General features: G+C 34.2%; 1 protein-coding gene across 3 annotated transcripts in view; it reads right to left on the reverse strand.

Annotated features, from left to right (window-relative positions):
• LOC136030291 (uncharacterized) overlaps positions 1-14439 on the reverse strand; it is a 40335-nt gene that overhangs the window by 9300 nt on the left and 16596 nt on the right. For 2 of the 3 annotated variants that reach the window (XM_065709154.1, XM_065709153.1), the window contains exons 4-6: positions 6485-6610; positions 5420-5568; positions 1834-2089 (exon numbers count right to left, since the gene is read on the reverse strand). In XM_065709154.1, coding sequence (XP_065565226.1) covers positions 1834-2089; positions 5420-5568; positions 6485-6610 — 531 coding nt within the window. The remainder of the gene's footprint in view (positions 1-1833; positions 2090-5419; positions 5569-6484; positions 6611-14439) is intronic. The other variant, XM_065709155.1, reaches the window with a different exon arrangement.

The following is a 14439-nucleotide window of genomic DNA, read 5'->3' on the forward strand; positions in this document are numbered from 1 at the left end:
ACAGGTGATCATTCAAAAATTAATACCATTAATTTAATTTATTAATTAATTAATAGCATTATATATCAAACATTGAGTTTGATTTTGTTCGTACTTTTCAAGACTGTTCAAGACACATATGGTTATAGTAGGTTTTTATTTATTCTGATCGCAATCAAAGAGTAAACTAAAGAGTACGGCGCAATCAAAGATTAATATAAAAGAATTAAAATATGAGAAGGCAAAAAATGTTGAAAAATGTCTTAAAATCCCAAGGCCACTTTCGATTCGATTCTACCTTATTCTTTTTCGTTTTAAACTTCTTCTTTTTTTAAGTCTAATTGTTACATTTTATTGTTTAATAACAGTTTCATGTTTACTTATAATTCATTTTTGACAAGTACTATAAGTTCGGCAGATTTTTTTTGAAATAATCGTTTTAAAGATGCAACCTAATGTTACACTAGGAACCTTTCCAAGTCCGAATTAATGAAGTCTACAAAAAAAAAACTATACAAATAAATGGAGAAAGAACTATTTAGGGTGGCGAAAAGGGTCCAACCATATTACATTCATTTAAAACTAAATCCCTCCCCCCTCCCCAGTATCACTATTTTGGGCCAGTACGCTTGCAGAGTGTTAAGCACAGTTACACATAAGGCGAACATTAGCCAAACCATGTATCCCAAATTTATACCAACAATATCGCAGAACAGCCTTTTATTCGATGAAAGTGAGCGCATGAAATTGCTTCAAACTAATCAGAGGCTTTTTCCCCTGACGAAAAGTTACTGAAAGAAAAAATGACATTTTATGCCTTTATTAAAAGCGTCACTGAGCCAATGAAAACCCCTCTTTTTCGAGTGAAATAAGAATTCCACGCTACACACGCTACCGTCACACTGATAGTAATAGATTCACTCTTAATAAGTATAGGACAATATTTTTGGTTACACTGAAAAATGAGCAGAACTAATCAAGCTCGAAAAGAGAAAATTCATGCAGGATAATTTTAAAACCATGAAAATAGATATAGATATATAATACAAAAATCAGAAAAAATATCCAAAAACAAGAAGCAAATAAAAGAAACAAGTAAAGAAAACAACAAAAAAGAAAACAACAACCATAAAGGGACAGAACAGAGATGCTAGGGCAAATGTGGCATGCGAGAAGCATGCAAGGGTCAAAATCTAAAGCTACTGACGACAGGGAGCAAAGGGAAGCAATGTTAGGCTATTTTTGGATAGACTGAAGAATCAATCAGGTTAAGGTAGGCAAAATAAATCAGTGAAATCGAATTTTGCTATTTTCTAGGCTTTAAAAAGAATTCTGTTCCGTTTAATCAGAAATAGGTTTCTTCTCGGTTTCTAAGAATGTTATTTTCATTAAATTTCAAAATCTATTTTTCTAAGATTTCTGGGAAAGCTTGAGTCAGCTTTTAATTTTCTGTCATTTTTCTCCCATGTCATATCCAAGCTCGACAACTCTTGCAATACAGACAAATCAATTATAAATAGTTAAGTCAAAGAACTAAACAAGTTTATGATGCACGAGAAACGGCAATTCTTTAAGGAATCCTCTTAAAACTGATTTATGAGAAAAAATCAATACTAAAAGTAAAAAAGAAAACATCCAAAAGTAATATAGACAAATACAAAATTACTCATAACCATTTTCATGGTTTTGAGATAATTCTGCAAAAATTAAAAATTTTAGAATAAATAGTTTGGCTGTTCGTCAGTATATACTCATGACACAAACACAGATAAGCACTCTCACAGCATAAATGCACGAAGAAACCGAAATATGTTTAAGAAGAAAGAAAAAGAAGAAAACCAAATGACATGCTGCTACCTGATTCGCTGCTAATTTCTATCTCCTTGGTAGCAGAAGAGGAAGGCCGAAAAACAGTAGATCTGAGTCCTTCTTCCACAGCTACAGCCAAACCTGTAGTTCTTCGTCCTCCTAATAAAGACCTTCGGAGATCTGCCACTCTCTGAATACTTTCTGGAGTCTGAGTGACTGGCTCTTGAGAAAGTTCTTCTTCTCTGGGACGTTTTTCTAAGAATTCGTCGGGTGTAGAATCAAGCTCCCTCGTGCGTTTTGGCTAGAAAATACGAGACTTAGAATGGTGTTGTCAAAACTATGGCAGGAGATTCGCAAATGTCTTGTTAATTTTATTATTAAAAAATAATGAGAAAAAGATTGAGATGGCTAGGGAACGATCTGAGGATGAAGTTTGACAGATTGCCAAAGATTGTCCTTCTCATCCAACCGTTTAAGGCTAAACTGAAGGGAGATTGTCCTCATTTAAGGTGGGGGGGAAGGGTGTCGTTAGGAAAGGTTTAAGAGAAATTGTAATTTCCTGATAGGGAGTAAATACGGAGACTTTGGATAGATTGGGATAGAAGAGGAGCACGCGTAGCTGTGTTGCCCTGAGATGGCTTGGTGCTGCAGTAGAGTATTAGTTGTATACCCTAAGGGTATACAACACTCCACCTCTGTAAACATGAGTACGTAAAACTAATAATTTGTTTAATACTGGTAACTAAAATACTGGTATTAACTGTTTTATTTTAACTTTTTCGCATTTGTGTAGAGCAGGAACTGATCTCCTGATTTACTACCTTCGGCCGTGAGTGCAATGAGTGGTTGGGGGTTAATCCTCCGGCGTTTCCTGCTCAGATTTCTCCAGGTACCCATTTGCAGCGGGGGTGACACTGTGGCTGAGCTTACAGAGTCACACCTCTGACAACCGTTCGAAACCAAATAACCAGTTACAATAGGACTCAAACCCCTGTCCTCGCAGACAAAGGATGTTAAGTCTAGCGCGCTAACCGCTCGGGTCGGACGGCTAATAAGTGTTAAAATGTCGCCGAATTATCCAAATGCCTATCCTCTGTTTAATTGTAACAGACATAACTTGTTTCCTTATAAGCGGTATTAGGCCAAACAAGGAAACAAAAGAAGAAAATAAAAGAAAACCGAGAAAGATCAATTTTTGGAATAATCTTTTTTTTTTCTTCTTTTTTTTTAAAAGAAAAATTATAGCCTTAAGCACAAGCAATCGTGTATATTTTAGAAAAACACATTATATAGCTACCAATTTTTATTAGAACGACACAAAAACAATTTTTTTGTTCTTCACTTTTTGAAAACTACAAGTGGCAATATTTGCTGTTGTAAAAAAATGCTGGGTATTTTTTCTTTCTATGAAACTCAAACTAAGAAACTAAAAAAATAAGAAATGAGGCCAAACCACCCCTATCATGACAAAATTAGATTTGACGAGATTAAAGGTAAAAAAGGTTAAAGCAACATACTGGTATTCATAAATTTTACTAAATTAGCATAGTACAACTTATACATGCCATCTTATACAAGTCTGACAGAGAGGATAAACTCGACTCGTCTGAAATGAAAAGTACTAAATGAGGTACTAAGCATTGACCGAAAGCCGATAATAAGTGAACTTACACTTTTATAACCGATATTAAGGAAAACAAGGACAATGATAGTACTTTCCTAGCAATTAAATTTTAATTTTCACAAAAACACTTTTGCAAATGTTGTGTGGTAACATTGTGTGTTATGGGCTCTTCTGAAGAAAATAAAAACACTAGACTGACAGAAGAGTAATAATAAATAATAAAATTTATGAATAAATAAGAATTATAATTATCCGTTGTTGTTCATTGCTTGAATTATTTATTTGTAATCTTTAAATACCATTTATTTTTATCTTTTTAATATATTATATTTGTTAACGAGAACTTTTATTCTTATATGAATCTATGGCCCAAAACCATTGACAAAAATGGGAGCAGTTACATATATTAGTTACACATAAGATATATGAGTTACATTTAAGATAAATGTAAGATAGCTATATTATTTTAAAATGATTTTAAACGTGCGTAAAAATAAAAGAAAGCACAAGAATCTAATTAATAGAAAGATTCTGCATAATATAGAGAGAATATAATTATTAAAACGTTTTCTTGGCAATATGTAAAGGCTATATATGACTCTATTGGAGGGATGAGGCACAACTGTTATTGTAGCAACCATCATCTTGGGAAAGAATGTTCAACGGGGAATTAAATGGTACTATTCTATTGTTATTATAATGTTTCCATTAAAAGAACTCATAGAACAGAATTATACCATTTCTAGCCGACTTCAGCAAATTTGATTTTAAATCAACCACTTGTTCTATTCCTATTTACTAATTTAATTATCTTTTTTTAGTAATTTACCAAAAAAGTTCTTGGTTATGTTAATTATCCACTTCAAATTAATGTTTCTTTAGTCAGCTGTTAGTTAGTTGAAAGCTACAGTGGTTTCTGACAGATGGTGTTATATATTTTCTCAAGGGAAAATGGACTACTGTATTTTTAAAATATTTGAACAATAATTTAATACACTATAATTTACAATTATTATTTTACTATTATTTTCCCGCTATTATTAAAACAATTAACTAGTATTGCCATTATTTAACAGTAACCATTCACTAATGAATCACAAAGTACTATTTAGCACTTATTCATTACTATATAATTTACTATAATGTTTCTTTAGCAATCAGTTAGGAAGTGAAAAGCTGTAAGCTACAGTAATTTCTGAAAGATGGCGTTAAATGTGTCGATGGAAAATGTTCAAGGGACTTTCAATGCTTAAACTATTTCTCATACAGTTTTCTAGCTTACTACTATTTTATTGTTGCTTTGCTTAATTTTCTAAACTGATTCTTTTTAGAACTTCAAGGGTTTTAATTGAATTATTTTAAGTTTTATGGACTTAACAAAGGTAGAATCTGAAATGATGACGCTCTGATGCAAGAATTCAATAATGCATAATTTAAGAGATTGATACAAAAAATAAAGATAATTAAACAAAAATTATATATATACGATATGAAAATCTTACAATAGATTTTTTTTTAAATCACACAAATATATTTGAACGTTTTATAAACACATTAAACTAAATTTTAAATAAATATATTCAATAAATTTATTTTTGAAAATTCGATTTAAGCCATTCCAAATTATTGAAGTAGGTTTTAACTACCTTGTTTTTTCTTCTAAATCAAATGACAACTTTCAACCAATCATTACATCAATACTTCAGCACTGAACCAAGACCGTATCTAGGGGGAAAAGTTACCGAGTTTCACCCCCACCCCCCAAAATCTTTGTCCAAATCCCCTCGTATCCTGAGTAAAATGCATACGAACAATTTTATTTTTTTTGGTAATCAAATCCTGTAACTCAATGTAAGCAGTAACTCAAATCCTGATGGTGGTGGGCACTAAACTTAATATAGCTGTTTTCATTTCTATGATAATATATACTTTAATAACAACAATGTCTGAAGGGCGGTATTTTAGCACGCCCCTATTAAAATTATCAATAATTGAATGTTTTCCTACCTTAGCTGCAGTACAGGTAACAATAGAAGTTGTGTGACCGAGATTTCGAGTCTTTGTTGCCATTGGTCGAGTACTTGCAGCGGGCACGCCAGTGGGCGTTCGTTTATTTTGAAATGCCACTCCTTTGGAGGTCAACTGCTGTACTGGTGCTGAAAACAGTAGCGCTACATCATTTTATCAATATTGTATTACAACAAACTAATTAGAATTTGCAAACATAAATTTTAGAGTAAATAGCATAAGTAAGTAAAGTAAGTAAGTGAGACGTCACTAGACCCCTAAGGTCCAAACCGGCGGTGCTGATCTCCGTTTCATGGCCCTTCAGCCAGGAAGCGCAATGGGGGTTGGGGGCAACCATCCTGTGCTTTCACACACCCTTCCTGCTTACCTTCCCCAGATACCCATTTAGAGCTGGGTCCACTCTGGCTGAGCTTACAGTCACGCCACTGACCCCGTCCAAAACTAAATAACTGGTCACAACTGGGATTGAACCCGTGCCCCTTGGACACCGAATTCCCACGCCAGCGCACCAACCACTCAGCCAAGACGCTTGAATAGTATGCATAAATAGGAAGCTACTACTATTACAAACAATGCACTGCAGCACGTAGCCGCCTGGGGTAAACACAGCTACCTACGCCCCTCCATCTCAATCTATTTAAAGCAGCCCTCTTTACATCCCTCAAGAAGTTCCCATTTCCCTTAAATATTTTCTTATGACATCTCCCGCCTCATACAAGGACATCCAGTTTTTCGTTTAATCTTGGACGGTTGGCAAACAAGGACTATTTTGACTATATAGACTATGCCAAGGAATAAGGGAAACAAATATTGGTTGGAAACAAAGGTTGGGATTGGTTGGAATAAGGGAAACATATAGTTGGGCGTAATAAATGTCTGCTTCATTATGTTCACTGTAAAACATTCATTATGCTTACAATTATAAAAAAGTGCCCAACTTGTCCTGTTCCTGCTCCGTTTTCGCAAGGCCCCCAACTGATTAAAGAATTTTGTCCAAAACATTATATCCGTGAGAAGTAAAGAAGATTTATTCATTTCAATTACCTTTGGTGGTTGCAGTGGCCCCTTGATCCTCACTTTGGAAATCGTCTGAATCAGAATTACTGCTGCTACCGCTGTTAGAGCTGCTTCTTGACCCACTACTTGAAGATTCACTTGTTGAACACAGTGCTAGAAGACCAGTGAAATTGTACTTAGCAGAGTTTCCCGTATTCTTTATGTTAAGTTAGATTGTAAAGCAGGAATAGCGTAAGCAAATCAGGACTTGTCTTAAATAAGCGGATTTCCTATCTGGGCCTTCTCAGAATTAAGAGCGATAAAATACCCCTCAGAATTCTTATCTATAAAAACAGTTGCACACATTTCCTGACAATTTACAGAGAGAGAGATTTAAAGAGACATAAGACCAATTATAGCAAAGAACAACAAAGTCGTTGTATATTGTAAGACCTATTATTACAAAACTGACTTTGAATTTTTTTTGTGTCAATCACTTTAGGTTGACTTATCTCGTTTCGTCTAGTCTGTTTTGCATAATGAAAAAACAGCACAATGTAATTAACAATAACAAAGTTCTTCTTATAAGTTGAAGAGAAAATCAATACAAAATCAAAACTACAATTTCTTAGCAGATCAAATAAGCCAACTTGCGATACTTCCTTATATTTAAAATTAAAAACTACCACTTTTCTGCATGATTATTTTAGAGTGGAAACAAGACTCTTTAGGTATGTCTTACGATAGAAAAATTAAATATTTTAGGATGTTTTACGTGAGTTTGAACATACTTAATTTGATGCATATCGTAAGTCATCATTTTGAAAAAAAATATGGATAGATGGTGGCTAGGAAGTGCTTAAAATATAAACCAGCCTCTTTGAATGCCTCAGCTTAAAAATATCAATACTATGGGCAAGGCAGCATCCAAGGTTTTTTTTCGGAGGGGGTTTTACAAAGATGATATACTTTCAAGGGGTTACACAAAAAATGTTCTAAAACGCATAAGAAATGTGTCTATATTCATTTTTGTTACGTTTTTACGAGTCGGGAAAACATTTCGGGTTGGGGGGGGTGGTGGTGGGAGGGGCAGAGTCAAACCCCCCAGGTTTCTCCCTGGATAAGGCCTTGACTATGGGCAATAATAAGACTTCTGGAGTTTATATTAACGTTGATTAAATCTTAATTTCGAATATTACTTAAGTACGTTTCTACAATTAAAAATTAATAAAAATATTTAGGCTACAGATAATTTTCATTAAAACGGCAGAAAAACAAATTCTTTGTTCTCCAGTCTTTGAAAAATATGAATGGCAATATTTGACATTGTACAAAATGAGTATTTTCTCTTTCCACCATCATGAGAAAGTAGGATTTGGTGAAATTAAAGCTTAAATGGGTTAAAGCAAGATGCTGGTATATACAAGTTTTCCTGAATTAACATAATACAACTTATACATGCCCAACTTATAGAGGTAAAACTCGACTCGTTTCAAATGAAATGTACTGAATGTAGTAATGAGCATTGATTGAAAAACGATAATGAGCAAAGTATGTTCTCCTAGCTATTAGATTTTATTTCCACAAAAATAAAATGGAAAAATTGTCTTCCGCAATAAGCTTTTGCAAATAATACATGATAAAATTCTGTTCTATGGGCTCTTCTGAAAAAAAAAAGAATACCAATAGAGTAATAATAAAATAATAGAATTTATAAATAAAATAAAAAATAAATAATGTATTTATTTCTTGTTGTTCATTGTTTAAATAATTTATTTTTATTCTTTAAATATCACTTATCTCATGTCTTCGAATATTACAGACAACATAGCGTTTATCATTTTCAGAAACCCTGCTAAAATTACAGGAACCATCACATTTCTTTTTAAATATATTCTGTCTCTGTTATCAGAAACCTAGATAACGGTGAGGTAGGAGAGAAACTAGATGAAACAGCAAAAGTTGCTGCAATTTGCTGGTATATACAAGTTTTCCTGAATTAACATAATACAACTTATACATGCCCAACTTATAGAGGTAAAACTCGACTCGTTTCAAATGAAATGTACTGAATGTGGACTGAAAATGGAAAAATTGTCTTCCGCAATAAGCTTTTGCAAATAATACATGATAGAATTCTGTTCTATGGGCTCTTCTGAAAAAAAAAAAAGAAGAAGAGACCATGAATTGGATTGTTGTGAATCAATTTGTAAGTGTTAATCACGTCACCCCTTTTTCTTCAGTAAGTCATACTGCATAAGTTCAGAGTTTGCAGTCTCATTGGGTAAGGAAGATGTTAACAATGGGTAACAATCTGGCAACCTAGAAACAAATACCCAATGAGGTTTCTTATAATTCAGCTTTTAGGTAATTAATTTTCATCCACTTTTCTATCCTTGACATACTATCTCGACATACTTTTTTTACGACTATCTATCTCGACTTACTTCTACGACTATCTTACGACTATTACTATTACGACTACTTATTACTACTTATTACTATTACTTTTACGACTATCTTACTCGACTTACTATCTATCTACGACTATACTATCTCGACATACTTTTCATACTGACATACTATCTTGACATACTTGACATACTATCTTGACAAAAGTAATGAGCAACCTTGAAACCTTGGTAATTTTTTAGAATCATCTCACCGATCTATAAATGGTAAGAAGGAGTGAATTATAGGGCAAAACGCTTCCGATAAAAGCCCCGACGCTGGAATACACGAAGCTGGAATACACTGTATCATTAGTTCCTAGTTCCAATGACATTGTTGACACTGCCTCGGAAAATTTTACATTGAATGCAAGAGGTATTTTGTTGGAAATACAATCTATATCTTCTGTGTTTGAGCTATGTAAATAGCTATCAGTCGATTGCACTGAAACCTCTTAATACTTCAACAATTAGTAGAGTTGTTGACAAAAGTGGCAATGACAATTTGCACCCTGTGCCTTATATTCCGTGCCACAGACTAAACATTGTTATAGAACCTAGTTGCAACTCATCTCTCTCGATAGTCTAGCTTTTCATCATCCTTGACGGCATGTACATTTTCTTCCTTCATCTAGAAAGCATTTTGCCATACTTAAAAAAAAACTCTTCGATTGAAAACATACTTAATTTCCAAAACTTATCACAGATTCGGTGAACGACAAGGGCTGAAACCATACAAGCAGTATCTATATTCGTTTGAAGCAATATTTGTTCTTTATACAGATAAAGATCACCGATGCGACGAAGAAAGTAGTAGCTAGCGGCCTTCTGAAAAGGACAGTAAACTTTGGATTTATTGCTTGCCTTAACTTTGACGAAAAAAAAAAAAATTATCCATAAGATCAGGATACAAACTGAAAAACTTGAAGAGGAGAATATGAAAATCATCGACACAAAGGAGACGCTTGAAGCATCTTGTTCATCGTATCGTAAAATCATCGTAAACACTGAGGGATGCCGAGGCTGCGACTTCACACTGCTTTTTCTGAATCTCCTGATGTTCCAGCACACCCTTTACTAATTTTGCTACATTTCCTACTTCTAGTCTCATCCCCTTCTCTCAATTCCAGACTCCTAATAACCCGCAACTTTTTAAAGTTGATCTCAACTGGGAAGCCCATAAGCTTTTCCTTCTATCCTGCAACACCACCAGATAAGTTGTATTTACTAACCTAATGTTCGGAGTCACTTTTTCCCAGGATCCCATCATTCTCCCCTCAATGAAAACAATCCTAGATCACCCTTTAACACCAAAAATCTCCCTATTCGTTCCCCTTTTTCAAACTCCCAAACTTCCCCACCATAGCTCAATACTGGGCCTAATTTCGTCTCAAATATCCTCATCTGAAGCTTAGTATCTGCTGGTCCTAGATGCCTAAGGGGGCTCTTCAATAACGCCCATGAAGTTTCCTGACCCTTCTAAATTGCCATTTGCACCGACTCACTCCACCTCCCTGAACTTGTAACCTCTTAAGCTTTAACCTGTTAAGTATAAAATACTTAACTTCTATCACCTCTTTTCTTTTAAATAAAACTTGTTCATTTCAATTTCTTTTTTTTAAAATTAATGTAACTCATTTATCGATAATTATAACTAATTTTTTTACTCCCAAAATTACTATCTTAAACCTCTAACATATTCTGCAAATTCGGAGCCAATTTCGTAGACAATACAATGTCTTCTGCAAGTAATAAACAAAATAGATCCAGCGACATTAATTTTAACATAGGGACATTTCTATTTCTAAATTACTCCTCAATATAATTTATAAAAGAGAAAACGAACGCGGTGATAGAGTTCATCCCTGTTTAAGGCCTACCATAATTAAAACTGGCCTAGAAAAGGAAACACCTACCTTCACTACTACTTTAACCCCCTCACCCATTTTCATTATAGCTTCTACTAACCTATTTGGCAATCCTAATTTCAATAACACCCTTTCAACATACTCCTTGAAACTTCATCAAATGCTCTCCCAATGTGCGGGAACGACGAATATAGCTTTTTCGTCCTATACCTTGTATATTTACTAATTGAAACCTGTAAACAAAAAATATGATCTATTGTACTATAATTTTCCCTAAGCACTGCCTGACATTCAATTAATCTACCTTCATAATGCAACCATTTTTACATCCTTTTAGACAGTACTCTACAAAATAACTTACTAATAGAACTTCCTAGAGTTATCCCCTTGCAGTTCTTGTGCAGGTTCCTTTCTCCTTTCTTAAATAATGAATCAGAATCGATTTCTGCCAATTTTGTGGCCACAAACATGTGCTTAAAATAGCCGAGAATATTGATGCAAGGACTGACAGTATCTCTGCTCCTGACCCTTTCGACATCTTAATAGGTACTCCATCCATGCCCGTTGCTGAGTTCTCTCGCATACTTTTCAAGGCACACCATATTTATTCATGTTCAACTGACTCCAGTTATTTAGCGTTCTCTAAATCCAACTTCATTTTGGCCGTCTCTTCTAAACTACTCATCTCCTCATCAAATCTCTCTTAGTCCTTTTTGGTGCATATCTTTTTTGTATTTTTGTTCTAAGTATTCTGGCAAGGTATCGTTCTGTGGGATTGAATCAGTCAACCTTCTATTTTCTGTTGATTTTTTAACTAACTTCCAGAACTCCGATACATCATTCACCCTAAATTTATATTTGTAAGGAATAATAGCTGAGAAATTGAATGGTAACCTTCTTTAGTTATTACAATGTTTCCGTCAAAAGGACCCAGAGAACGAAATGTTACCATTTATAGCAGATCTCAGAACATCTGATTATTACTTATAAATCCCCTACATGTCTTACCACAGAAATCAATTAGTCTTACCATCAAAAACACACCGGAAACAAATAACAGGTACACCAATTAGCAAAAGTTGCGAACCCCTCATTGCCGAAGATGATGATGAGCTAACAGGCGACTGTTGCTTAAAACTCCCCTATTTTTCTCTCAATTGGTATCGGCCTATTTTTGGTTTCAGTGTGTATCTTACTACTGATGTTGTCAACCCCTTTAAACTTTTAAACTGGTATATCTCATGAAGAAATTTTTATACCAAAAAAGGATGACATATACTTTGATCAGATCATCAAGAGCTATCGACTCCACCAAAAAAAAAAAAAATCTATCTGTCTTAGTTCAAAAGTTGACTTTTTTGCCGTAGGCCAAGTTTCTAACGTCATCACTTAGAAATGAGTAAAGGATAAACCCTAATTTCTTTAGCAATGAGAAAACTATTTAAGTTTAAGAGGCACATCTGATAACATTTCTGTATCGGCCTATTTTTGGTTTCAGTGTGTACCTTACTACTGAAATTGTCAACCCCTTTAAACTTTCAAACGATATCTCAAGAAGGAATTTTTCTACCAAAAAATGGATGACATATACTTTGATCAGCTCATCAATAGCTATCGACTACCGGGAAAAAAAATTATCAGTCTTAGTTCAAAAGTTGTTTTTTTTTTGCCGTAGGCATAGTTTCTGATGTCTTCACTTAGAAAGGAGAAAAAGGATAAACTCTAATTTCTTTAGGAATGAGAGAATTTTTAAAGTTTAAGAGGCACATCTGATATCATTTCTCTACCCTAATCCTAAGTGCGAAAACCGAATGATAAACTCAACTGAAATCTAGAACAGAAATGGGTAGAAACAATAGATGGCAGCGCTTTCGGTCCCCACTTTTTGTTTCTGTAATTTTTTTTATTTATCACTCTAAGAAGATATATTTGGCTGTGGGGCCAGGTAACTGCCACATATATTTTACACTTTGAAACTGTGCCTGCCTGCTTGCCTGCTAGAACGGAGCTTTCCGTCCGAAAGCAGAAACATGGTTTGGTGAAGCAAAAGCTTGACTGCATAACTTCAGATAGTTCTCTCTGACATAGGCTATAAAACTCTAAGTCACTTAACACACTATAGGTTCTGGCTCAAGGACAAGCAAAAACCATGCTTTTTGGCCCCAGGCAAGAGCTCTAATATTTTCACCTTCTAAAAAGAAATATTTACCTTTTACCATTAATAAAAATGAGTTTTTATTGAATATAAAAACTACATGGAATATAACATAACAAAATAAAACTTATACAAACGAGATTTTGACATTTAACTTGACTTCTACACATCATGACTGCAGCCTAAAGCATGACCTTGGAGAGAACAACTCTATCTCATAGTAAACAAACTGTTAAAAATATGTATAATATCCATAATCTCCTTTATAATCTCCAATACTGATTACATAATATAGGAGTATTGCACTCTCAAAATATAGGAGAATCCGCACAAGACAATATGGGTAGCCTATAAGAATAGAAACTGGCACTAGTGTCGGCAAAAAAAAAACACTGAAACCATCTAGCGTCTGGTGAAACTTGGCATTTTTCAAGCTTTGTAATCGTTTTTCTGTCCGAATCTGAGATTAGACACTTATTATACTACACTATTTCTACCAACTGCATAAATTCAAATGATTTTTCATATTAATATACTTAAAAATACCAAGTGCCACCAAAAGCTAGATGATATTGGGGTTTCTCGTCGACTATCGCCAGTTCTCACTTTTATAGTGTAACCATAATCTTTGATGAGCACTTTTCGTTTTTTTGTTTACTAAACCTGCTGATATTTTGTAAAAGAGTTAAGGACTAGTGGCCTAGCAAATTAATAATGTTGAGGCTTTTCTAAACTCAACACTGATTGTTAGTCAACATTGATAATTAGCAAAATCTGTTTCCTAAGCTGCTATCAAAGGAAAGAATATCAGAACAATGTGTATTCAGTCAGAATATTATTCTCCTGATTTACATCACGCTGCTGATCTTCTCTTCGAGACTAGCTCAGTAAATACTTTCAGCAATTATTTGCAAAGCTTGGAAAAGTCAGATAAAATCTTTAGGCGCAACAGCAGCATCTGGGGAGCATACGGTAAAACGAATTACCATTTAACATAAGAATTTAAGGTGTCAGGTGAGTTGCAAAATGCCTGATCTTGTTACAAGATGAAGAAGAAGAAAAAGAAGAACGGTAACAATGGCTTTGTTAAATCATCTAACTTTCAAACAGACTATCAAAAGTAAAAGGTGTCTACAAAAGGCTAACTAATAAAAGATAAAAGGAAAATTTCTTGAGTCTCGTTTTTGACAGTTTACAAGTCAATTAGCTCATTCTCCCTCTCAACATAGCACCGAAAAAAATAAAGAGGTTAAAAGAAATTAAGCAAAATCATAGCCAAATAAAAGATTTATTGCTACAATAGCAACGAGAAAACGCTCAGGGCCCAGAAGCACAATAGGACTTTCTGAACATATTTTTGGGTTTTAGAACAAAAACGAGAGCTCATATGGCACTTGTGACGAGGCCGGACGAGCCAAGAGCCAAGAACCAAGAACTCATATGGTATGAGCTCTAGCAAAATTCTAAGAATCAATAGATTGATTTAAAAGGAAAATCAGAGGCTTAATGCCGGTCGGGATTTAAAATAAG

The sequence above is a fragment of the Artemia franciscana genome, chromosome 8 (genome assembly GCF_032884065.1).
Source record: "Artemia franciscana chromosome 8, ASM3288406v1, whole genome shotgun sequence".
Lineage (NCBI taxonomy): Eukaryota > Metazoa > Arthropoda > Branchiopoda > Anostraca > Artemiidae > Artemia > Artemia franciscana.